The sequence below is a fragment of the Cyprinus carpio genome, chromosome A17 (genome assembly GCF_018340385.1).
Source record: "Cyprinus carpio isolate SPL01 chromosome A17, ASM1834038v1, whole genome shotgun sequence".
NCBI lineage: Eukaryota > Metazoa > Chordata > Actinopteri > Cypriniformes > Cyprinidae > Cyprinus > Cyprinus carpio.
Genome location: NC_056588.1, coordinates 21212418 through 21239092, shown reverse-complemented (window position 1 = coordinate 21239092; position 26675 = coordinate 21212418). Strand labels below are relative to the sequence as shown.

Here is a 26675-nt window from a genome sequence, read left to right as displayed (position 1 = left end):
TTTACTGTTAAAATTTCATTAATACCAGGGTGCTGTTTTTTACCACAATCTGTCGGAGGACCTGAACAATGATTGGTGTGTTTCATTAACTTACTTTGTTGTTGTTGTTGTTATTGTTTTGTCTTGATATTAGTGATGACAACCACATTAAAACAGAGGTGGTAATGAGAAAATCACATAATGAGTCCATCACAAGTAGTTTTTTTCAAAAGCTGAGTTAAACTAATACAGAAAGTGCAAATATAAAACACGATCACTGTGTCACACGGCAATAAAATATGCAATAAGCAATCATTTAAAAACATGAGATGTAACATAAAACCCTAATGTACATAACTAACAAGAAAAGAAAAAAAAGTCAAATGTTGGCTGCCACATAGTTGAATTCTGGGAACTTCAATTTACTGTTTAATTGAAGTAATATATATATATATATATATATATATATATATATATATATATATATATATATATATATATATATAATATATATATATATATAAAATACATTATAAATTGTATTTTTTTTCTCTCTCTTCCAAACCTGCCAATTTAATCAACAGGTTTTTCCATAGCTTTTTCCGTATTTTATTTTGTTTTGTTTTATTTTATTTTCATGTTACTGTATGGTTGCTGAGGTGTTCTGGTTGGTCAAAACTAGAGTTTTTGAATAAACCCACCCCTTACAATCTCTGATTATAAGATAATTTTATTAAAATAAGCAGAAATAGGTACTAAACTACTGACCAAGAACCAATTTATGTTTTTACTAAAAAATAGAGGAGCATGATAAAGACATGAGGATGTTGGCTTCAGGTTTGTTTGGTTATAAGGCATTGTGTGAGCCTAATTAGCACAATTCTCTCTCTCAGTGGTCGATCTAAGGGTCACCTCTCTCTGAATACTCCTCCAGCAGCGATACAGTCTGACTGTATGCAGCAGCTCGGTTGGGGGGTGAGAGCAGAGAAGGGATAATGAAGAGGATATAGCAGCCTTGGCCTGGCCGCTGCCAGGTTGCTGTCAGTCTGGATCAGAACTGTGTCTGCCAAACATCTCTATTACGCAGAGATTCTGAGTAGTGGCTGGGTTAACATTAGCTTGCAAACTGAGCTGACAAGTCCCCATCCATCCTCACAAAGCCAATGTCACACTTGACAGCCACATTTATGCCAGTATTATATTAATAATGACCTAACTTTAAAGGGATTGCTTGGCATTTTAATCTGTTTCTGCAATTTAATCAACCTCATCAATTTACAACTCATCAAATACACCTCATCTCTGATGATCATGTTTTTTTTTTTCTGCATTAAAATTTGTTTGGGGGTATAAAGTAAAAAAAAAATAAAATAAAATACTAGGGTGATACAACTGTCCTGATATCATAATAAAGAAAAAAAGGCTTATGAAAAGAATACATTTAAAAAAACTTTAAGCAGTTTAGCATAATTGTTTATTTTCTTTTTCTGAGAAAAAAAAAAAACTATATATTAATAAAGCTTTGTCACTGTTTATTTATTTTTGAAAAACTTTGTCCACCAAATCGGATTCATGTGGTGCAGCAAACATACATACATAAATACATACATACATAAATAACAGGAAATTATCTTGCAGAGAGGGCCCTTGTAGACTGTGTAACTGTGTGTCAAGGTTAATAAATCTCTTAACGGGGTTATATGATGTGATTTCAATTTTTCCTTTCTCTTTGAAGTGTTACAAACCCTTGGTGCATGAAGAAGATCTGTAAAGTTGCAAAGACTAAAGTCTCAAACCCAAAGAGATATTATTTATCAAAGTTAAGACTCTGCCACACACCCCTAAAACAGCTCATTCAAACACGCCCCCACATCTCTATGTCACTATGTGGAAATATTTGCGTAATGCAACCCGAATAGAAGACGTGGTTTCATCTTCAGGAGATGCTGTACGTATCTAGGCGAAAGCAAAAGCTCTTTATTTGGAAAGTAGATGCATTTAGGAATCTTCAAGATTACTTCCAACAGAACAGCAACGCATTTTATGGACATCCTTTACGTGATCCTAGGAGAGGAGGGAATTCTGACTTTGCTACGACAATCTGGCGCTTCCAAATCAGCAACTGCAAGTGTGTTTTGTTATTAGTTTAAGTATTTGCTATTGACTGTTTAAATGCAGAGTTTTGCATGTCGTGTGTGTGTGTGTGCTCGCACGTGTGTGAGAGAGACAGGGTCACACAGTGGAGTCCGCTGTCTTAACCGTCCGTGGCTTGTGTACTGCAAACACATAGGAGCTTCATCACTGTGCCTGTCACACAACTCTGTTCCCCTTTCAGACTTGAACTGATGGTAAAACTAAGGACATTATTAACTGTCTTTACATTTATTTTGAAAGATGAAGCTCGCGATTATGGAAAGGGGCATAACATTTCCGACGAGTGCTTGCAGTGTTCGGCCAATCACAATGCACTGGGTCAGTTGGCCAATCAGAGCAGACTCCGCTTGTCAGAAGGAGGGACTTTGTAGAAAAGTACGCGTTTAGAGAGGTGGGGCATAGAGGACCCACAATAATGTACAGTATTTGAAAAATAATGTGTTTTTTGAACATTAAAGCATGTCAACATATTCTGTTACACAAAATACACAAAATAATGATCTTTTAAAAAGCATCATATGACACCTTTAAAATATCAATATTTGACCTTTTTATGACAAGGCAAGGTTAGTTCAGGCTGTAAAATGTCACCAAATATGACTCTCCAAAAACATATATTACATATGGGAATAAGAAAATCATGAGATTTGCTGAAAGAAAGAAAGAAAGAAAGAAAGAAAGAAAGAAAGAAAAAAGAAAAAAGAAAGAAAGAAAGAAAGAAAGAAAGAAAGAAAGAAAGAAAAATACCTTAAAATATCAATTTTTTAAAAAAAACTGAAAACAATCACAATTAAAAAATCATTAACGATATACAAAAGATCACTCAAATCTCTCATCAGTCTTTTGTTGAGTGTGTTGCACTGTGGCTGTATACGCAAATATAGAAGTTCTCATATGAACACCTCATGGTTACACCCTTTATGGCAATAATCTGAAGTGTGTGTTTAAATGTGTTTTTCGAGTGACATAACAGTGATTGGATGATGACAGCACTTTTATTTTAATAAGAACTTTTCCATTAACAGTTACTACTACTGTGATTTGATAAACATACTTTCCAAAATCATGCTCGCCAATGTGAGCTCTTTTTTAATGCATTGGAAAGCCTTCATAGCCTCCAGTCTTCCAGCATAAGACAGCACTAAAATTCATAGTCCCATGGGAAGGCTCATCTTAAAGCAGTGGGTAGAACTGACCCGCTGGATAGTGATATGTGTGTTAGTTAGGGTCTGTCAATAGTTACAGCACCCCTGAAGCAACCCTGGGCAGGGCGAGACATGTGCGAGCACTAAATCTAACCCACACACTCAGGTAGTTTAAGGTCTCTTTCTGAACCAGCTTGTTCTAATTACTTAGAGTAAGTGGCAGCATTTGGCTGAGTTTATTGCTCTTCTTAAAAGAGCAGGCCCCTGCTTTAGAATGTGAACTCTGCCTGATTGCAAAGCAGTAAATCCCTACTCTTGCTGCTCCTCTAACAATGCTCGGCTCCTGTACCCCTTGACTGGAGGGCAATCATAAATTCTGTTTTAATTTTCCAACTTGCAGAGACAATGGGTGGCACAAAAAATCCCACATTATCAAAGGCTGAAAAAAAAAGTCTAGGTCTGCATATTATTATTGTTATTATTAATAATAATCTGAACATTCATGACTTTGGGTTTTATTTTATTTTATTTTATTTTATTTTATTTTATTTTATTTTATTTTAGAAACTTTTTTATTTTTGTTTGCATGTTTTTAGGTACAACAAATAAAATAAAATTAAATAAAATTAAATTAAATAAAATTAAATAAAATTAAATAAAATTAAATAAAATTAAATAAAATTAAACAGTTTGTTGTAGAACATTGCAATTTAATTTAATAACGTTTGAATCCTTTATTCTGACAAATCTTATCAATCTACTTGAACCAATAAACATGAAGCAGCATAAAAAGTCAAGGTGTGGAGGAGAACTTTTAGTATGGAAGTGTAAATACTGCTCTGGCTAAATTAAACCATGAACCTCATGTCAGGTGTAAACCAAAATAAATTATGGGGGCATGATAATGTTTTCCTTAATCTACCTAAGCAGTATAAGGATTGGTTCAGTTCCCTCACAAATCAACTGTGAGTTTTTATGGGAGTGACCAACTGAGAGACCCTGTGTCATTAAGGTACTGAAGACTTTACTCATTAGAAATGACAAGAGGAAGTAAATCTAACAATCACTTGCTCTTGGTCTGTGTGCTCGGTATTGCTGGGAGCATAATGTTAAATAATGTTTCCTGCTTGGTGACGACACTTTGTAACTTACATAAACATTCTTTTTTCTAAGCATTCTGGTTTCATTTACCATAAAAGACAAAAGTGGTTCATACTAAATGTGTACTAGATACCACACAACACACAAGTCATAAAACAGATTTGTGTTAGGAGCTGACTTGAATTAAGTCTAATTCTAATAGAATTATAATAGAATTATAATTATTAGTGAATTATAAAAATCCACTGTAATTCCACTGTAAAAACATTCAAAAATATTTATTTGGTTACGAAAGACAAGAATCACTCTGTAATAACATTCAGAAAATTGCATGTGGTGACAAGAGACAAGAGTCAATGTTATTTGGAAGGTAAGTAAATGATTATGTCTAATAAAAATTTTGGGTTAAAACATTTTTTTATTATTATAAAATATTCTAGAATATAACATAATTATTCATTACATTTTTCAGTAACCCAAAATGTTATATTCAGGCTTTTAAATGTACTTTTTGTCATCTTTATATTTCAATCATGAATGATAAATATTTGGTCTTTTGAACTAGATATGCTATGCAAGCTGCTACTGAACAAAAATGGACTTGCTACTGCTAGTAGACAACCAGACATGCTGCTGTGAGCATGTAAGATATGCTGCTGCTGCTGCTGCATTAGTGGAATGTAAGTAGTTTTCAATTTATGAGCAAAGTACCCTAGTAAAAACAAAACAAAATATATATGTATTTAAAATACATTTATTTTATATCAAGTTTAGTTCAGATCTGTTAACATATTTACTGACATATCGCTTGAGACTTAATGATATAAAAAATATAATTAAACTTTATTTGGTGTACTACTTGTTCACAAAGCATATTTCTTAATATTAGGCCTAAAATGTGTTTTAATGTCACTATTGATAAGGATTGTATGATCTTTGAATAATATTGGTCTTTAAAAGCAAGATATTTGAAAGTGTACCTGAAGTACACTTGCAATTGTTCCACTTTGGCACAATCAAATATATGTCAGTATATATTTAGTTGGACAGCAATACTTCCGCACAATTAAAGTGCATTAAGTAGAAAAATCTCTCTCTGGGGCGCATCTAGTTGACATGGTCTCTGCTGACATTCAGGGCTGTAGAGGTTGTCTTTATGTGCTGATCCACCATCTGGACTGGATATGGACTGGATCTGGGTGGCTACAGTGACCATCTGAGCTGGATACAGACTGGATCTGTATGGCTATAGTGACCTCGTAAAAAGAATGAAAAAGACTAATATTAGCATAGATACGTAGCGAGTACATCGGGTGTTATGGGAAGTGTTACCGGTTCCAGTTGACCTAATTAATGCAGCCTAACAGTCCTTCAACGGATTTGAATTATAGAAATGTGATAGTGTGTTACAGTATGTGTAAACCAGATTAAAGAGATGGGTCTTTAATCTAGATTTAAACTGACAGAGTGTGTCTGCCTCCCGAACAACACTAGGTAGATTGATTCCAGTGATTCCAGAGTTTGGGCGCTAAATAAGAAAAGGATCTGTCACCCGCAGTTGATTTTGATATTCGCACTGTAGGACCAATTTACAGCAAACTCTAAACCATACTATTTAATGTAAATTTTGAAAGCAAAGGAGTTTTATGACTGAGCTAGATATATATTCTGGGAAGATTTGTTAAGAAATTGTTGTTTTTGAGAAATATTCAGTTGTTATTTTCCTTGTATATTCCTGATTTATTCCAGACTTCAAACTCACATGAATATATTTTGGATTGCTTCTGGACTGCTGAGGTTTCTCCTGACTTTTCTCTGAACCTACTCCTCATCACATTGCTGTCACGTTCTATCCTCTGCAGGTTCTCATTTCAGCATCAGGGTCAAAATGGCCCTTTGAAACCATAGACTCAGCAGTGTAGCACATCTCCCTACAGCAGCTTCAGAATGTATCCGTGGTAACGGCTCCACTTCTGATGGGTAGAGTGCAGGAGCTGTGGGTCTTTCTAAAAACTGAGATCCCTTAGCGAGAGCTTAGACACACACACACACCCCAGAGTAGTTGGCTATATAAGTTAATAATGCATGAGCATGAATGGACTCGTCAGGAAATACAACATGAATGTGACAAATATGATGCTATCTTGAGTATACAAACATACACATACAAAAATAATAAAAAAAAAGATATATATATATATATATATATATATATAAAATATATATATATTATATATATATATATATATTTTGTTTCCATACACACTAAGGTAGCTTTGTGTGTACAGTACGTCTATGACAGTATGTGTTTGTGAGAGTGTGTGTGTTTGTGTGTGCGCACGCCCCCTGTGGAGGTTTGTAGGCACAGTTTTTTAGCATATATCTATTCTACAGTATATCTCTCTATTTTCATGAGTGCCTGTTATTTTTAAGACTTTGTATCCCTACATTCCCAACAGCTCACAAATGCTATGTTGCAGAGCTGTACATTTAACATAAATCAATATTTTAAGGCAACACTTTATTTTGATACATCATTTTTGACAGTTTCACTTTAGACATTCTACTAACTATAAGTAACTTTGCAGCTACTGTATGTCATGAAACAGAAACACAAGATCCAATTGCAAGTGAATAAAGATGGTCTTTATTAGACAACTCCAACGTGGGGCTACAGCAGAAGGACTATAGAAAGCGCAGAGTCTCCAGCTCAGGCAGAGAAATAAATCTGACCAGTCCAAACCATCCAGGAGTGAGAGAAAACAGCAACCAGGAGAAATCAGGAGAACTGACAGAAAGCAAGACAGGACATGAGCAACAATGATCTGACAACAGTCCACAGAAATGCCAGACAGATACAGGCAGTGCAGACGAGCTACACCTGTGACTGCTCTGATTAGTTCGTCAGGTGCACGGTAAATAGGCAACGCTGAAAAGCACAATGAGTGGATACACACACATACACAGAAATGAGCACACTGACCCATGAACCGTGACACTTTTCAACTAGCAGTCATTAGAGTATCAGTAGACTGTTAACTGACAGTTAACAGTTTATTTGCATTGTCCCCAGACAATCTACTGACTATAAGTAACTTTTTTCATGAACATGTCAACTTATTCTACTAACCATAACCCTAATTGTAACTTAATAATCTACTAATACCTTAATTAAAGTTAGTTGACATGTAGTTGCAAATGAATGAGATTCAGTTGGCATGTAGTTGCAAAGTCAGACAGGATAACATCTGGATAGCATCTGGACAGGTGGAACTGGGGGAGGTTGAAGGTTGAAGGTTTTAGATGCTCTCAAAAACACACCTTAAAAACAAGTCCATACAACTTGTGCACCATATTCTAAACCAGGGGTCTGCATCAAGCCAATATATATATATATATATATATATAATATATTATATATATATATATATATATATATATATATATATATATATATATATATATATCCACTAGATGGTGGGCCAAAACATAGTCAAAGGATAATTTGAGAAATTAATTGAAACTAAAAAATTAAACTAGAAATGCCTGTGACAGACTGTTACAGTGTCTTTTGTAACTGGTAGTGAGCTGTTACTCTATGTTAAATCCTGTAGTAGGACAGTCATTTTACACTGGATAAATTAATAAAGCAGTGTAGTGACACGTTACCTGGCAAGTAAGGCTATCTTCATTCACTTGCAAATTGCAACACCGCCTTGCTAAAACACACATATGGAGATATGGTGATAAAAATACCTCAAAAAATAAAAGAGAACTTGAACAAACCCATTAATGTTTGAGTCCTGCTCTTAATGAACTATGTTTTATTTCCTCTTTCCATATTGTGAATAATAAATGTATATCATTTTAATTTGCTTGTTGCACAATGGAGCCTAACTTATTGTAGTAATTATTTGATGTAGCCTTCTTTTACACTTCCTTGGCATCCTCGCTTACTAAACAGCATTTTTATTTTTATTTTTTAACTGTTTGCGTGCTGGAGGCACGCTATTACGTCATGCACAGAGTGATGTTAACTGTTGCTGTCATAACAGATCTATTTCAGAACCAGTCACTATCAGAATAATCTGGCTGCGGGCGTGGGCCTGATATTATTGCCGGTGGGCCAGTTTTGGCCCACCTGTTGCCAACCACCGTTCTAAACCTTCTAAAGCAATTTTACGTCTAAAACAAGTTTGCTCTATTACAGCACATACGCTGTAAAGTATCAAAGTATGTGATAATATGCCCAGAACCTATGTAGTCTTATTGTCACTCCCAGTTATGGTGATTATACCAGTAATAAATGACACAGAAATACAAAACAGTATCCCAGAATAGATTGTGTGTACATTTTAATCATTGTCATTGGAGTGATTTGGCACTCTTTCCTGCTGTCAAAAAGCACCCAGGGTCCTCCAGGCTAAAGGCTACAGATTTGATTAGCAATACAGTGACCAGCTGTTGCAACACAATAGCCAAATCATTATTGCTGCTTTCAGTGGAATGAAGACAGAAAGGCTGAGGGAATTATAGGGCCAGGGAAATGTCAACATATGTACAATGTAACCAGCTAGCATTAGCATGCTGTGCAGCTTGGTTAAAGACCTGCATTTTATTTTAAATGATGGCCTTGTGTGTTTTCGATGTGCAGTGTGAACTGAAAAATACCTGAACCATACACAACCTCTTTGTAGAAGAAAGCCAAGGTGTTATCTTTGTTAGGTTGATAAATTGCAAAACGTGAGCTGTGCATTTTGCATTTGCGTGTGTTTGTGCACGTGTGCTCAAGTGTGTGTGTGCGTTTGTGTGTATGCCCAATCAAACAGACTATTCGTGTGTGAAAATCAGAGCTGGTGCAACACAATAGGATGATGAGGTGACTGGACCATGTTGAATGCATGTGCATGCGTTTTCGTGTGAATCTGTGAGGTGCTGGTTTGCCGACACAGCTCATCCCCTTCTATAATTCTGTCCAACACCTGTGGATTGCTGACATATCTTTCATTCTTTATATATCTCTTGCTCTGTTTACCAAGATGGATAAACTAAACTATAATTATTTATTTATAAACTAGAATTCGACTATGTTTTAATAGCAGCTTGGCATTGGAATAAATTTCAACTTTGTGTGAATTAATACTCAACAACAAAATATTTACGATTCAATAAGGCACAGTAGTTAAAAATGGAACTAAACAAGTTCTGGCAGATATATTATAAACTAAACTAGTTTATGATCACATTTTTAGCCATATGTTTGTCCTTGACATTTACCATATTTGAAAGGCATTTCTTTTGTAAACATGGAAAATAACACAAGTGTTCTTTATTTACAAACAAAACAGTGAGGGATGTTCTGCTGACATGACAATTAAACATATTCAGAAACCAAAATCTGCACTAGCTTTTTTAGAAAGTGTGACAGTCATGATGTTTTGCAAAATGCCACAATATTTTGTCCAATTACTGGTGAGAATGCAAACCTGATAGCTAAGCAAATAAGACTGCAATCAAATCTTTTTAACAATATTTTAAATTAAACTAATATTATCATATATAATTTTCATTTTAATATTACTGATGTTTGCAGATTTTATCATTATTGAAGGATTAGTTCACTTTCAAATTAAAATTTCCTGATAATTTACTCATCCCCATGTCATCCAAGATGTTTATGTCTTTCTTTCTTCAGTTGAAAAGAAATTAAGGTTTTTGATGAAAACATTCCAGGATTATTCTCCTTATAGTGGACTTCAACGGTTACCAAACGGTTGAAGGTCAAATTTACAGTTTCAGTGCAGCTTCAAAGGGTTCTACACGATAAAGACTTATCTAGCGAAATGAACTGTCACTTTCTAATATATATATATATCCTTTATAAACACAAATTTGCATTACTCTGCGATGCGCATCCATGACTTCACGTAATACATAATCACTTTGAAAAGGTCACATGTGATGTGGACGGAAGTGTTTTTAAAGGATATAATTTCTTTCTTTCTTTCTTTTTAGAAAATTATCAATCATTTCACTAGATAAGACCCTTATTTCTCATCTGGTATCGTGTAGAAACCTTTGAAGCTGCACTGAAATTGTCATTTTGACCTTCAACTGTTTGGTAGCCTTTGAAGTCCACAAAAGGAGAATAATCCTGGAACGTTTTCATCAAAAACCTTAATTTCTTTTCGACTGAAGAAAGAAAGATGTAAACATATTGGATGACATGGGGGTGAGTAAATTATCAGGAAATTTTTAATTTGTAAGTGAACTAATTCTTTAATGCTAATGCTAACCCACAACACCCTAGAATTTTGAAGAGTTTCTTGAAATTTTCTTCAGAAAAATAAACTAAAAACAAACAAAAAAAAATCACTTTTTTTATGAAAAACACATCTAAATAATGAAATACATATTCATGAAATATCTGTAGAAAATAAATGGACAGACCAAGACAAATAAGAAGGACATATTTATTCACAAGAAAAACAGTGTTATCCCAAGCTGCCATATAATACATTTATACAGAGGATCAGAAAATTCTTTACAAAACCAAAAAATTTAGAAAATATGAATTGATATGAAACATGATGCAACATACATTGTCAGCTTTCATAAAAATAATAATAATAATAAACTTTCAGTTTGGTGTCAGTTAAATCCATGTTCGTAAAGTATAGTGAATGTCAGCATAATCATTACAAAATTCAAAGATGAAGAATAAAGTCTAGAAAAAAAAAATACAAATCTCATGCAGCATCTTGAAAAAGGCCTGAGAGTGTTTATAAAGGTAAATAAATCCAAGAAAAGGTTTTGAGTTTCTTAACGTCAGTGTTCATTCACAGCCTTTGACAGACAAATAACAGGAAAGTCTGGCATCTACATGTTAAAACACTGAATCGCTTTCACCAGCAAATTTCTGTGATGACGTCTTCAACATCATAGAAAAGCAGGTGGTCTTTTACAGCAGTTATTAAACAGCACATTAAGCGCTGAAAATACTCATTTTACAGTATATCCTGTGAAGGCTAGCCTATGAGACAGACATTTGTGCTAAATGCTTCCTGTTGCATTTGCTGAGGTTGTGTGTTCAAGACCATGATTGCATGGATGCATAGGACTAAGGCTTGAATATTCATCCACAGTGTAGTTAATAAAACCTGCAATGCATGGTGGACTGGACCGTATTGTTTGGGTACATGGACTGTCAAGATTTTAATGACAGAATCTATATTCCCTTAGTCTTTAAAAAGTGTGTATTAACAGCACCAAATATGCCACTGAGCGGGCCACAGTGTTTAAAATTTCATCAGATATTTTATGGTTACTTTTAAGATGCTGTTGCCTGAATGGGTATGGAAAAGAGTCATTCCTGTACCACACAAATGTCACCTCACACCTCTTTAATTACACCCACAGCTCTTTAAATGCTGCAGCATACACTCTGTGTCCACAAAGAAAGACTGAGCTAGACATGTCAGGTTACACTGGTGAATGCCCTTTGACAAAATGTCTATTTAAAGTAAACAAGAACAAGAAGCCAATCTGCATTTTAATAGATCACACCTCTCAAGCAACACGCATCCATCGTGAGCATAAAAATGACACTGACTTGCATGTATTTATGTGATAAAAACCAATAACAATGCTTAAGATTTTACATTCTTGGGGATTTTTCTGTTGTTCATTCAGATGTTTTAACATACATTCATGGCTGTGAAAACATAGTACCAATTCAAATCAACTATACGATTCTCTCGGAGAAATAAACATGTTAAAGTCGGATATGCATCCATTTTCAGTCCGGTTTGGAAAAGTCAAGTTTTTGTCCATTGCTGAATGTTACTGTGTTCCTTAAAAAGACAGATACTTGATTTGAAAAGTAGAAAAAAACACTCAGACAGAAAACTACAAATACAACATAAGGCTCAAAAGGTTTAATAACAATATGCTGACAGAGGTGATAGTTCAGGAGGCAAAAGCAAAGCATGGAAAGTCAGCTTTATTGCTCTCCTTTTGCACCCAAAATGATATTTCACACACTGTATGATCATATAAATACACTATACAATGCAATAAAATAACAAAAAATATGGTACGGCTTGGGTATGCTGGTCATAGCACTAGCACCAGTAGAAAAAATAATGATTGACAACAAATGTACAAATCAGTCATATGAAAAAGGCACTTTGTGGTGTGGTTGAATAACTCTTCGGTAGTGAGAATGATTCTTCTCTTTCCTTGTGTAAGGAAATGCGTCAAACGCATGAAAGCTTGTTGGATTTCCATTTGAGTAAGTCTATTCCATGTTTATTATGAGGCACTGCATATAACCAGAACAGTTTTCTCTTCTCCACAAGATAAGTTCCTACATCATGCAGAATTCAGTGTTCCATCCTATTATAAAGATCATCCTTTGATCCATTTGTGTTTCCTCAGAATCTCCGGACCAGCTACTACATTTCATTATCCTTCCTTTTAGACATCCAGGGTCCTGTCTTCCTCCATCTCTTTGTCAGTGTCCATCGATCACCACATTCTGTTCTTAAACCTCCACCTCTTGCGATCCTTCCTGCACGTCAGATGCTACTCGGATGTCAAAGCAGGTCACCATCATGACGCGGGACTTGCATAGGTTGACGTAGTATTCCAGTTCAGCCGTAGCCTGCTCCAATGTTTCTAAGTACTCTTGCGACTCCTGATCCAAATCCTGATCCACCTCGACTGCAAAACAAACCAGAACAGAGTCATTACAAAGAAATGGACTGCAAGTATTTAGCATTAATTTTCATCTTTATCTACAAGAAGCACTTCAAGTCACAAGTTTAGTGTAAAGGTATAACACTTACACTCTCCAATCCACTTGCTGGGATCCATCATTAATCTAGACTTCGTGTCCTCCAGCTCTTCTTTCAGAGTCTTATGCTTGGCTATGAGATCTGTGATTTTCTGCTGCCGTTTCTCAAGAACCTTCAAATTAGTGTTAAAATTCATCAGGCCCTGTGGACAGAAGATGGACATAATGTTTAAAATGACAGTCCCATATCACAGGCTTATCTGGATTGACTAGAAGAAAAAAATGTGGTACAATGTTGGTTCAATAAAATTACTTCAATATTTCCCTGACTGTGACATTTTCTGCACAAAGGAAGCATGGGTTACAGAATTACAATAATACTGATATTTTCCTGCCATTGTAATGGAAGAATTCTTGCGTTACAGTCTGATTCATTTATATAATCGAGTTACATCCTTGCCAGTTAATCAACATACCTTCTCATCATCCTGAACTGACTGTTGGAGCAAAGACGAAAAGAATGTCAGAAGCTATACTAAGATGAGGGGATATACATGCACTCCTGCACACATGCACACGCATAGTACGTTAGGTATGTAGACATGCAGTACATGAGAATTTTAAAGGCAAACGCGAACAAACACATACAACAATGGCGGAGTACATGGTACTGTTGTTGCTGCTCAAGAGTTTGCTAATGCTTCTTCACCAAAGTGTGGATTTACTTCACCAATATTACAACCAACAGCAAAGACGCATCATATACAACATATAATCGTCACTTCCCTACAGGTACTGTTTACTAACAAGGTGACAGTGGCAACTACTGGCCTAGCATATGTAATACAGCATTTTTGGCCGTTTTCATGGATATGTGTAAACGTGAATCATTTTGAAAATGTTGTCGTGTATACGTGAAACTTTTTAAAAATGCAAGAGAAAAACTTTTCCGTTTTTGACTACATCGTTTGTCGTGTAAACGTAGCCTAAGGTTAATATTTATGCACTGAACTGGATTTCAGTTTCCAAACAACACCCAGGCCACCCATTTTAACCTCTTCTATCTTTTCTTGTCTTCTTCGCTGAAGCCTTTCCACGTCATCAATTTCATACATGCACTCCTGTTATCCAATAATATTATAATACCCCTATGCCTGGATAAACACTCCTGTTCACTAATGCTATAGAAGGTACATGCTACAAGGTAAATCTTGTCCATTGCAATACCAGTTGGTCTCAAAAACACTGACAGACAAACTAAAGATTATCTCCTTAGATGTATGTTAGTACATTACCCTGCTGATTTAATGATAGAAAAGATAACATTCTTTTAACTGCATCATTTTACTCCTGCAGTTTAACACCCTTTCTTGCTTGCTTCTGACAAAACCAATTAATTCCAGATATTTAACTTTTCATCACTCCAGTGTTTCAAATGTAAACCGTTTTTCCCAAAGAAACAACCATTTTTCCCCTCTCCTTTTACTAGCAGGTTAAGGCCCTAAGCATTATTTTAATACTTTTTAATAAGAAGTAAAGGGCCAAAATGTTCATTCAGTGTCTAGAGTTTGAATATGATACATGGAGCATATTTCTGAACTAATAATATTGAACTATAATTCATCCTAGATCAAAGCAATCTTTGTGAAGCTAGTTATGGACAAAACTGTTCTCTGACATCTCAGTTATGCACTGTGCAAACATAGTTATACATAGTTATTCATCTATGTATTATTCATCATATATTGTAACTTTCCTATGTAAGATGCATAAGCATATCCAACATTTTTTACATTCCTATGAGAAAGGACTAAGGGGCCGTTTACACGACAATGTTTTCAGCCAAAAACTAGAAACTTTTTTATGCGTTTTGCCTGTTTGTTTACACGACAATGGCGTTTTGGGAAAACGCATATTTTTGAAAACGGGTTTAAAAGTGCAAGTTTTTGAAAACGCCTCCGTCATTGTTTCCATGTAAACACCCAATATGGGAATCTTTGAAAATGGTGACATGCACACGCATAGTACGTTAGGTATGTAGACATGCAGTACATGAGAATTTTAAAGGCAAACGCGAACAAACACATACAACAATGGCGGAGTACATGGTACTGTTGTTGCTGCTCAAGAGTTTGCTAATGCTTCTTCACCAAAGTGTGGATTTACTTCACCAATATTACAACCAACAGCAAAGACGCATCATATACAACATATAATCGTCACTCCCCTACAGGTACTGTTTACTAACAAGGTGACAGTGGCAACCTACTGGCCTAGCATATGTAATACAGCATTTTTGGCCGTTTTCATGGATATGTGTAAACGTGAATCATTTTGAAAATGTTGTCGTGTATACGTGAAACTTTTTAACAAATGCAAGAGAAAAACTTTTCCGTTTTTGACTACATCGTTTGTCGTGTAAACGTAGCCTAAGGTTAATATTTATGCACTGAACTGGATTTCAGTTTCCAAACAACACCCAGGCAACCCATTTTAACCTCTTCTATCTTTTCTTGTCTTCTTCGCTGAAGCCTTTCCACGTCATCAATTTCATACACTTTGATCTCAAAAGGCTCTTTCAGTGGCCCGGACATAGGGGGAAGGTCCACCCACTGGCCCGTGGTCCCAGACTTCGCCAGAGAGGAGGTGTCCGGTAAGGGAGCTGGGATGAGACGCCGCCTCTGGAGGCCTAGTCCACGGAGAGACAAAGGAAATATGTGAGGAACAAAAGTAATTAGGACACTGAAAGACTGCAAAACCAATTAAGATATACAAAACAGAATAAAAGATGGATGGATAAAGTAACATCAAGCAAGCAATAATATATTGAAGAATAGGAAAATTTAAAGCTGTGCTAGTTTTTTTGTATGTGTATGAGGACGTAGACTGGATGGTGGACTGAATTCATATTAAAACCCCTTGACTAAATTGCATGTGATGTGCATATTCATAGTATTAGCATTATCTGCGCTATATCATCTCAAGTCTGCATATATTATGTATACAATAAAACTGTAAAAAAAATCACCTTTTTCATAGCATTTTTGACTAGAGTAGTAAAAAAAACGAGAGAGAAAAAAAGCTGTGTTCCATCTGGGCTTCAGTGTCAACATGATTCATGCTTAAGGGCCAAATGTACAAAACTACAATAGCAATATGACTAACAAAAACTTCAGGTCTTCATAGACAACAAGAGACGCTACTCACCATTCAACCTCTTCTTGGGTGCTTTGGAGCTCCTTGTGCGACCAGAGGAGGACATCCCACTCTCACTCATGGAGTCATGGGCTGAAGAAGCACTACCAGTAGCTTCACTGTCACGGATCATGCTCTCATATCCACTGCTCCCTCCACTGTGGTAGAAGAGTGCAGTTCGTCCCATGGCAGGAGGCAACTCCCCACTTAGGACACTACTGTTATCACTTCCATGCCCACTGCTGTAGCGCTGAGGTCTTCTGGGGGCTGTGATCTTACTATATGGAGATGGAAGAATGGGGATTGGGGTATGCTTGTCATCATTAAGGTTCACTCCACTGTCATTGCCACTGTCTGAATCACCTGAGCCCTTTGTATGTTTCCCAGAAGGATTGGCCAAGGCCAACTCACTAACGCGACTGTTTGCTGCCCGCATTGCTTGCTTGGTACCCATTATTGTTCCTCTTGTGGATTTACTATTGCCTCCTACTGTTGCTCGAGGTAATGCAGTCTTTCCTGAAGGTGGAAGGTTGGCATTCCTTGTTGCTGGTGCCACAAGAGACTTAGTGGATGAGCTCAGGGCTTTGGAGTTGCTTGCAGATAATGTACGAGCTTTGTTTGCATTAACAGGTATTTGTCTTGTGTTAAGGCTGCCTTTGACAATCCCACTTTTTACAGTGGCTACCGGGTTTATACAAGAGGTTGGAGAGGTAGCAATTGGGGAAGAGGTGGCAACAGCTGATCCAAACCTATTGACACACTTGCTTGATTTGCTGTTGAGACTAGCACCACTGTTTTCTCGACTAAGAGCAGGTTTCGACCCCAAAGATGACAAACTGTCATATCTGTCTAGAGATATCTGGCTCCCATAAAGCTGTCCTGTATCACCTCTAGTTCCTCTAGCTTTGATACTAGAGGTTGCTTTTATCAAACTATGCTCTGATTTTAAGTTAGATATTCTTAAACTATTTGAATCACCCCTAGAGCTAAGGTCAATATCATCCTCTAAACATGTAGCCCTTGGTACAAAAGACTTTCCAGCCTCATAAGCAGACTTTAAGGCACTTGAGGGAAACGGGATTTGATTCTTTTGATCCAAACTAGATTTGCGTACTGGAGGAGGAGGTGGTGATACATTGCCAGGTTTTGACATACTCTCCTCATGCTTGCTTGATTTTCCACTTTTTCCTAAAGAGGAAAACTTTAAACTTCCTGTTGAGGAACCAATATCTTGAGCAAGCTTGACATCAATGGACGTATGTATGACTGGAACTGTCCCAAGTGTTGTTGCGCCTCGTCTGAGCTGTGGCATCTTGCTCAGGGACTCCATTTTCTTTTTGTTGCTGGATTTTTCACATCCGTCCACCACCCTTTCTGATGGGTTTGACCCTAGTGTTTTGGGCATTTGAGGTACACTGTTGCTGCTTGTGCCTGCTTTTCTTGCAGGAATTCCACTCATTCCATTTTTAGCCAGTCTGGGTGAAGAACCTGAATTAGAGGTTATAGACAACTCCAATGAGCTGTCTACTCGGTGCCATGGATCTGGTATGCAGTCTTGCCTTGGTGTCTCACGTCTCCAGTTGCGACTAGAGCTGTTTGCACTGATACTGCTACTCTGGGCTGTGGGTGAGGTAGTTTTTAATTTCCTGGAAAGACTACACTGGACAACTTGAGAATCTTGAAAAGACTGGGGATCGGATAAATGAATGGTATTTGCCTTTGCCAATTTTGGCAAACTTTTGGCAGACAGTTGTGGGGCCTCTGGAGAGGATGGGCACTTGCCAAGAGAGAGTTTGCCTGAAATAACACTGTCGTTGTCCAAATCTGAAAAGCTACAGCCACTATCATTCAATGAGTTCTTAAGTTCCTTTTGAGGGCTGCTTTTGAACATCCTAAGAGAATCAAGGTAGAAACTGCTGTCTGGGACAGTATGAGTACCTTGAGGGAGAAAGACATCTACTGTTTTGTCATCTTCATTCTCCAGAGTACAGACACTTACTTCGCTAAACCATGAAGTGATAGAAGAACCATGGCTACCAAGTGAAGTACATGCTTTCTCCTGTAATGGTGCCACCATTTTAATGTTTGTCTCTGAGGTACCAACATTGCATGTATAGGCATCAAATTCATCATTTATACTACTAATTATGCTTACTGGTCGTGATCCTGAGGCAAGGGCATGTAGTGAGCAATCACTATCGAAACTCACAATACTGGAGGGTCTTCCATTGTCCACAATGTTGCCAATTGATAACTCTTCCACAAGAGTGAACACAAGCTCATCCTCACCATTTAGCTCTACTGGCTGTTTAAAGGTTACAGTTGTCCTCAGTATGTCCTTCTCCATGCACCTTTCCCTAAGACTGGACCTCATTTCCCCAGAAGTCCTGGGATTAAGGTGATGGCCTTTTAGCAGTGAGTTCTCATTTGAATCATCTCTTTTTTGATGACTCATCCCAACTGGCGGTATCCTCGTGGCAGACCTTTCTTCATTTTCACTTCTGACCCTGACATAGTCTTTTTGTTGTGGTGGTGGGGGAGCAGGCTTGGGTAACTTTTTACTGAAAAAAAACTTTTCCCTAACTACAGGCTCCAAAATTTGGGATACTATTGTTTTACTTTGTTTCCCTGGAGTACATAAGAGTGTTCCACTGTCTGACATTTGCACCTTTTCACCATCTGCACTTGTCCTACATAAACTCTCAGATATGCCTCTGAGAATTTCGTCTGATGTGGCACTTTGCAACTTGGAATGTTCTAATTTGGATTTGTGTTTTGGACTGCCAGGCAGTTTACTGGCTACAGAAATTGACTTTTTGGATATGCTGTCCTGTGTTGATAAGAGCGCTTTGATAGGAGTTTTGGGAGAAACTGAAATGCAACCAGAGCCTTCTTTCAACTTGTTTGCATCACAGTCTATTTTAGGGCTTGCAGAATTTCCTCCAGATTCTCCAACAAAGTCTGTAGGTTCTTCACTACCATCAATACATTCTAATCGCTCCTGAAGCTCAGCAAAGGTGTTACATTTGAAGTGATCATGATCAACTGGTCCTTCTTTCCCTCGTTGCTTACGGTTAAGAGAAGGGATAATGGGAACAAAGGTTGGGGGTCCTTCATTGTCGCTGAGCTCTTGATCAGAGATGGCAGCACCACCAGGGCCAACATAAATTACAGTGTCACATGATTGCTCACTACTTGAAGAATAGTCAGGATCACTGAGGAATGATGGTAGATCTGGGTCAAGTGCCACAGTGCGAGGATGGAATGGCCGCAAATGTGGTGGTCGGCGGATCCTTCCCTCATCACAGGAACTCTCCCCTCCAGAAGAACTAGAGGCATATTGACAAAAGCAATGCCAAAATATCATTTAAAATTACTCTGTAACTCTGGTGTGGTATAGTTTTACTATATACTAAAGTATGAACACGTTTTATGTCTAATTATGTCATGCATTGACTGTATTCTGAGGGCAAGCGTAAAGGCCCCGATATACTTCAAACAAAGTTTGTTTTTGTTTTTCGTTTGGGGGCAAATAGAAGTTTGAAAAGGCTGAGTGATGGTATACTGTTTCCGAACATTCCAACAAACCCTCGCTGCTGGAGGTGGGGTGTAGATTAATGTTAACATGTATCTCCTAAACACAACAACAATGAAATGAAGAAGTGTAGGCAATCTAGCTGTGTGACGGGCCCCAATGCTTAGAATATTATAGACAAAAGAATAACGATAAGCAGCAGTTCAGAGTCAAGTATCATGTATGCAATACAAAGGAACCATTCCATTTCCATAATACGACCTTTATGGGAAGTGTGAATGGTTCATAGACTAAAAACTTTAGCATGATGTGAAAAAAAATATTAGAGTCAGTTTGTTACTTTATTTTATAAGTGTTCATTTATTTTATTAAACTGGATAAATTGTTACACCTTTTTATATTTTATGAGGTGTCATGATTTACTTTTGATAAAAACAAAGGTTTATTATTGTATAAACCTTTGTTTATTATTATTGAGCTTTTCAACACTCCAGTGTAAGTAGGAGTTGTTTTTCTATGGTCGGACCTCCATTGAATGAGAAAAAAAACTGGGGGTAAAAATTGCATGTCAAAGAATTTCCCACTGACTCCCAAACACTGTGAAACATCCACCAACCAAAGCAAACACATATTTAGGAGCCAAAACAAACTCCCCCAGAATGTTCATCATTTTCAAACTGCCGAAACAAACTCAAAACGAACTTTGTTTCGGCCTGATTTTGTTCGAAATGACATCATATCAGTTCATTCTTCAGTTTCTTTTGAAGTATATCGAGCCCTTTATACAATACTAAGACAACAATATGAATATAAATGGTTTTTTAAAATGATTTATCTGATGTAGCACTACCCAAGGGCAATACATCAAGTGAATTTGTCGGTAACACTTTCTATCAAGCCCATATTTATAATACATTATAAAGGTATTCTTAAGGCATCATAATGAATGCATAATGCATTATAAAAGACCTTATAATATGTTATATCATCTTAGAAATAATCATAACAACAATTCTAATACATTATAATGCTTACACATTTGTGGTTATAAGGTTTAAGATTATGATTATTTATAACACAAAAAAACACCATATTAAATCTACTTTTACATTTATAATGGACTATATATCTTGACATTATAATTTTTTTAAGATCTGTGAGTGGTTATGTGTGGAGTGTTATTTGAGTGTTCACTGTGAGGCTAATATTAATTTTGATGTGAGCTAGTTAATTTCAACTGAAAAAAAAAAAAAAAAATATATATATAATATATATATATATATATATATGTGTGTGTGTGTGTGTGTGTGTGTGTGTGTGTGTGTGTGTGTGTGTGTGTGTGTGTGTGTGTGTGTAAGGTTACATTTTATTTTGATGGTCCCCTTAGTCTACTGACTATAAGGAACTTTGCAACTACATGTCAACTAACTCTCATTAGAGTATTAGTAGCCTTTAGGTTAAGGTTAGGTTTGGTAGAATGTTGACATACTTCCAAAGTTAGTTATAGTCAGTTTGTCTGTTGGGGAACCATCAAAATAATCAAACTGATATTACAATAAAAATAGTTCAAAGCAAATATGTAATATTACACATTCATCTGATCTGATGTCAGATCTTATGGCTGTTTGAGAAAAAAAATATTATTATTATTACAACTATATTTATGAGTGGTCTTTGATTGCTTTAAGTAAAGTAGCATAAGAAAGATGGCAAGATATGAGACTTATAATACATTAAAACCATGAGAAATATAATCCATTGTAACTTAAGTGCATGCAACGTGGTGTGTTATAAATCATCATACTCTTAAAAGCTATAACCACAAATAAGTAAATATTATGATACATTAAAACTGTTCTTTTGAATATTCATAAGATGATACCCAGACAGCAAAAAAGTGTTGGCCCAGATCTGGCCCACATCTGGCCCACATCTGGCCCGCATGGATTTCACACGGGCCAATTGTGGGCCAGATGTGGGCCAGATCTGGGCCAAAACTGCTTGCTGTCTGGGTATAACATATTATAAGGTTTTTTTATAATGCATTATGCATTCATTACAATGCCTTAAGAATACCCATATAATGTATTATAAATATGGGCTTCATAAAAAGTGTTACCAATTTTTCCTATGACAATAAAAGTTATGATACTCAATTACAATCTCACTATAACAGTTGATTTTAATATGCACTAAAAATATTTCTATGTTGTCATCCCTAGACAGTTGATTTTGTTTGGTCTAAAACTATTAGACTAAATATTAAAATATTAAAATCAGCATTGATCCTCCAAGAACAATATACAATTATTAAAAGAATTCCTAAATTCTAGTTAGTTAAAAAATTACCTTAGATTTCTTTTTCCTCATACGATGGATTCGGGAGGCCAGCTGAATGGTGGTAAGAGACTCTGCATAATTGACAGGGGAGTCAGAGATGTGGGCAATCATGGTTGTCCTACAGTTGATGTTCCCCAAAGAATCTCGCAGTAACATTGTGAGCTTGCTATCCCTGGAAAAACACAATTTTATTGTCAGCCTAAACACAGGTTGATAGATTGTCAGCAGAAAGTCAGCTGTTTGCTCAAATACTGAGGCAGCCTGGCCGTTAACTGTTCTCTAAAAGTGCAGAAACATCGGAAGGTTCACTATACAGTCCTACCATGATATTAATCACAAAAAGCTACAAATATGTCTATATTGCATTTCTACGAAATGTGCATAGGTTTTAGAAAAATAAGGCATATGCGACCTGACAAGACCCTCTTTTTTAAAAAAGAGGTGCATGATCTATGAGCTCAGCAAAATACAGATAAACAGCAGTGCATTAGTCAAACAATAAACCTGTCAACACAGAGATCACAGGTACAAACTTGTTGCTGACATCTTTGATTATGCGCTAAAATGCTTCAGTATTACATCTTCTATGGAAACGCATAAGACCTCAGAAAGATATTCAGAATTATCATGTAATTCTATTTATGCTAGTTATGCTATTTGATTAGAAATTTTTATACCAAAGACGTTAGAACAGTATCTACACATTTGGAGCAACATGACTCATTTTGATTACTTATTGCCTTGTGCCAACGATTTAAATTTTCTTACCTGTATGGAACATGTTTAGCTCCGTTGGCCAAAGCCAGTATCACATTTCCTAACGCAGTCAGAGACAGACACAGACCTCCTCCTGCGTCCCTGCTCTTACAAAGCACCTTCTCACAACTTCCCAAGTCAATCAGATGCAATCTGCTCCTACCACCAGACACTGATAGAGGGGAAAAGAAGAGAAAATGAGATGTGATCCCTGGGGTCCTACACCACAATCAGTGCAAACATACTGTCCTTCCACAAATTTCAGTTAAATTAGCATCAGCTCAGCTTTGATGTATGTTAATAATAACAAAATCATGGAAACACAATAGTGTTTATGAATATTTAGAGAGATAAAAGCCAATGATTAAAAACAAATAAAAGAGTAAATGATAATTAGTTAATTCCCAAAGCTCATCACAAAAAAAAAAAAAACTTGCATTATTAAGTTTAATTACAAAGTCTTATGGTTGCAGACAAAGCATACTTGACCAAACAAAATAAATTATTCTAAATAATAAAGCACACAGGGTAATAATAAAGCACTTAAGAGGGTAATATCTCATCCTTGTAATGGAAGATTCAAATACACTGTCAACCCCACTCATTACCGATATCGCTGAAAGTCTGAGACGCTGCCAGTGCGGTTTCAGAGACTGTCTTACTATTGGGAGATGAGAGGGACTGGATTTTTTACTATTGGAAAAAGTGTAACGATCAACTTGGATCACATGTTCACACTATAGCTTTGACATCATTGAATTTCAGTCAGAGTTGTGCAACACTCAATTGCCATTTACAGATACCATAGGAATGAATGAGAAGTGCCGTAAGATGAAAACCACCTGAAGCAAAAAGTCAGTGACTTCTCTTATAAAACAACATTTTATTCTGTGTAAACTCTAAAAATAGTTAAATCCAAAAATATTGTTTAATGTAAAACATGTTGAAGATTGACTGATACACTGTCGATTCATTAAATGATAATCTGTTTCCTCATAAAAGCTGTTTATTCAGTGTATTGAAGCCTCTCCTCCATTTACATACATTAAAACAAAATGGCCTGCCAACGCAGAAGCGTTAGCATTAGCTGTTATGCTTTTTTGGCTAAAGTTTGCAGGATTGCCTTCCATTGGCTTTAGGGGTTCCCCCTCAGGGAACTCGAGCTGTTTTCGGAAGACTTTAGAAATGCCTCTGTGTGATCACTTTCTGAAGCATGTGTGAAATCATTCCAATAGAGAAGCGAGACGTCATGAGCGGGGTGACATGAGCAATGTGACACAGCGCATGTTAGCTTCTGCTCTTCAGTAAGCGTGTTGTGGTGTGTGTATGTGTGTTGCACAAGCATTCAATCAGCCAGTATATCTATGTTAGTAAAACAGTGATAATTTCAAAGTGTAAAAACAGAAGTAAATTGGCATTATAGATTGTGTGTTTCTCCCTGCCATTGTAATCTCACGGGTGGGGATACACACGATCTTTGCGTCATCTGTTTGGGAGCAGCGCAAGCACGGTCAGCTCTTGAGGGCAAGTGTATTTAGTGGAGGGATCCATGATGGGCTCGTCCTTATCTCAGTCCTCACCCGTTAGATCCATGGTTTCTTCCCCCCAGAGAGAGAATCAGGTGCTTCATCTCTCTTCCTCAGAGGAGGCCGATGTGATGAGCATCGATACTGAGGAGAGAGTGGACTCGCCGCCACAGTCCCTTGCATATGAGGAGCTTTTAAAGGTTGTCATTTGTGCTGTAGTGAAGTTGAAAATTGATTGGCCAGCCCAGAAGCAGGACGTTTGTCAAAAGAGTAAATTAGACAAATGCTTCCTGCGAGTTAGATCACAACCTCCATGCCGGGGCCTTCTGTTTTTTCCCGACCACCACACTGAGGTGTCGAGGTAGCAGAATAATTCAGATTATATTTCATTATATGATTCATTTTATAATCCCTCTAATAAAAAAGTGAAGTGAGTGAAGTGTGGCAGAGTATGGTGTCCCATATTTGGAATTTGTGCTCTGCATTTAACCCATCCAAGTGCACACACACAGTAGTGAACACACACACCCGGAGAAGTGGGCATAAATGTGCTGCGGCGCCCGGGGAGCAGTTGTGGGTTCAGCACCTTTCTCAAGGGTCTCACCTCAGTCGTGGTATTGAAGGTGAAAGACAGCGCTGGTTATTCCCTCCCCCTCACCAACAATTCCTGCCGAACCTGAAACTCGAACCCACAACCTTTGGGTTACAAGTCTGACTGTCTAACCATTGGTCCACAACTGCCCCACAGGTTCTGACTATTCTAATATTGTGGGGCTGAATGAACAGGGATAATGGACGATGCAGAGGGTGGAGCAGACGCTTTCCGCCAAGCTGGTCAGACAAACGTCAGCCTTGGTGGGGAAAGCTTATACAGCGGCAGGTTAGGCCGGTGCATGTCTGCACACCATGATGACGTTACAGGTGTACTAGGCAGACCTTCTTAAGGACCTGGGTGACAAAGAAGAGGCCACTGATCTCTCTCTCTCTCTGTGCTACAAAGGAAATGGGCAGAGCCATCAGCCTTTCAATACCCTTAGTAGCGATGGAGAGACATCTGTAGATGAATCTGTTGGAGATGCAAGATAAGGACAGATTTTTCCTGCTGGATGCTCCACTCTTGCCTTCTAGCCCCTCTGGCGACACCGTAAATACTGTCTTCAAGCAGCCCCAGCCTTCCTCCAGCTCCTCATATTGCCAGGCCCAGAAACAGAGAGTCGCATGGTGTGGGATTCAACTATGATGCAAGCATGTCTGTCTCCTGATCATTTCAGAATTGATTCTCAAAGCCATAAAGAGAGTGAAAGAAGGCCAGTAACTCACTGTCAGTTTCAGAGACTGTTAGGTCTGATGGCAGCTGCGTCTTATGTGATACCTTTTGGCATGCTGTACATGAGACCTTTGAAGTGGTGGCTCAGGACCAAGGGGTTTTCCCTGAAGGGCAACCCACTTAGCATGACCAAGGCCACGCGACGATGCTTAGATGCTTTAGACATGTGCAGAAAACCTTGGTTCCTGTCTCAAAGACAGGTGTTGGGGGCTTCTTGTTGTTGCGTATCACTAACAATGGACGCCTTCCTCATGGGCTGGGGAGCGGTCATCAGTGGTCTAGAATGTCTGTAAGGTGCGTACATATTTATGCCAAGTTTATGTTTAATAAATCCCAATATATGCATGGAAAATTGCGTCTGCAATTTCTATGCCTATTTTGTGCGTACGCAACGTTTATAAATGAGACCCCAGGAGTTTCTGATAAAGTGTTTCTCTGTAGGGTTATCTCCTTTCACTCTGAAGGTATACGTGGAGACCATAGCTGCTTACCACGCCCCATTGGGTGGTCAGTCATTGGGAAGAAACCTACTCGTTACTTGTTTGAGGCTGAAGGCAGCACTGTACACCAAGGTTATATAATATGGCTATATAATAGATATAGAGAAGACCTGTGGCTGACAAGACACAGTTGAAAAGACACTGTGGCTGTGTGTAATTTATTCACAAGTAAGTTACCCAGTCCATTATGATTCAAAGACAGAACAAGATGGCCTAGATATACAACTATATTCATATTGTGCTCTAAATATATAGACAAGTGAGTCTTGGTGATGGTGCTGTCAACTCATCTTTTCCCTGTGAATATAACAGGCCGTTGA

General features: G+C 37.3%; 1 protein-coding gene across 5 annotated transcripts in view; it reads right to left on the bottom strand.

The window, feature by feature from the left end:
* Positions 1 to 11471: 11471 nt before the first annotated feature.
* The window catches only part of LOC109074543 (kinesin-like protein KIF26A), a 92239-nt gene continuing 77035 nt past the window's right edge, over positions 11472 to 26675 (bottom strand). For 4 of the 5 annotated variants that reach the window (XM_042774404.1, XM_042774405.1, XM_042774406.1 and 1 more), the window contains 7 exons: positions 23015 to 23174; positions 22256 to 22418; positions 16384 to 19711; positions 15675 to 15865; positions 13653 to 13673; positions 13229 to 13379; positions 11472 to 13103 (listed from right to left, as the gene is read on the bottom strand). In XM_042774404.1, the coding sequence (XP_042630338.1) occupies positions 12925 to 13103; positions 13229 to 13379; positions 13653 to 13673; positions 15675 to 15865; positions 16384 to 19711; positions 22256 to 22418; positions 23015 to 23174 (4193 nt within the window). In that variant the 3' untranslated portion in view covers positions 11472 to 12924. The remainder of the gene's footprint in view (positions 13104 to 13228; positions 13380 to 13652; positions 13674 to 15674; positions 15866 to 16383; positions 19712 to 22255; positions 22419 to 23014; positions 23175 to 26675) is intronic. The other variant, XM_019090564.2, reaches the window with a different exon arrangement.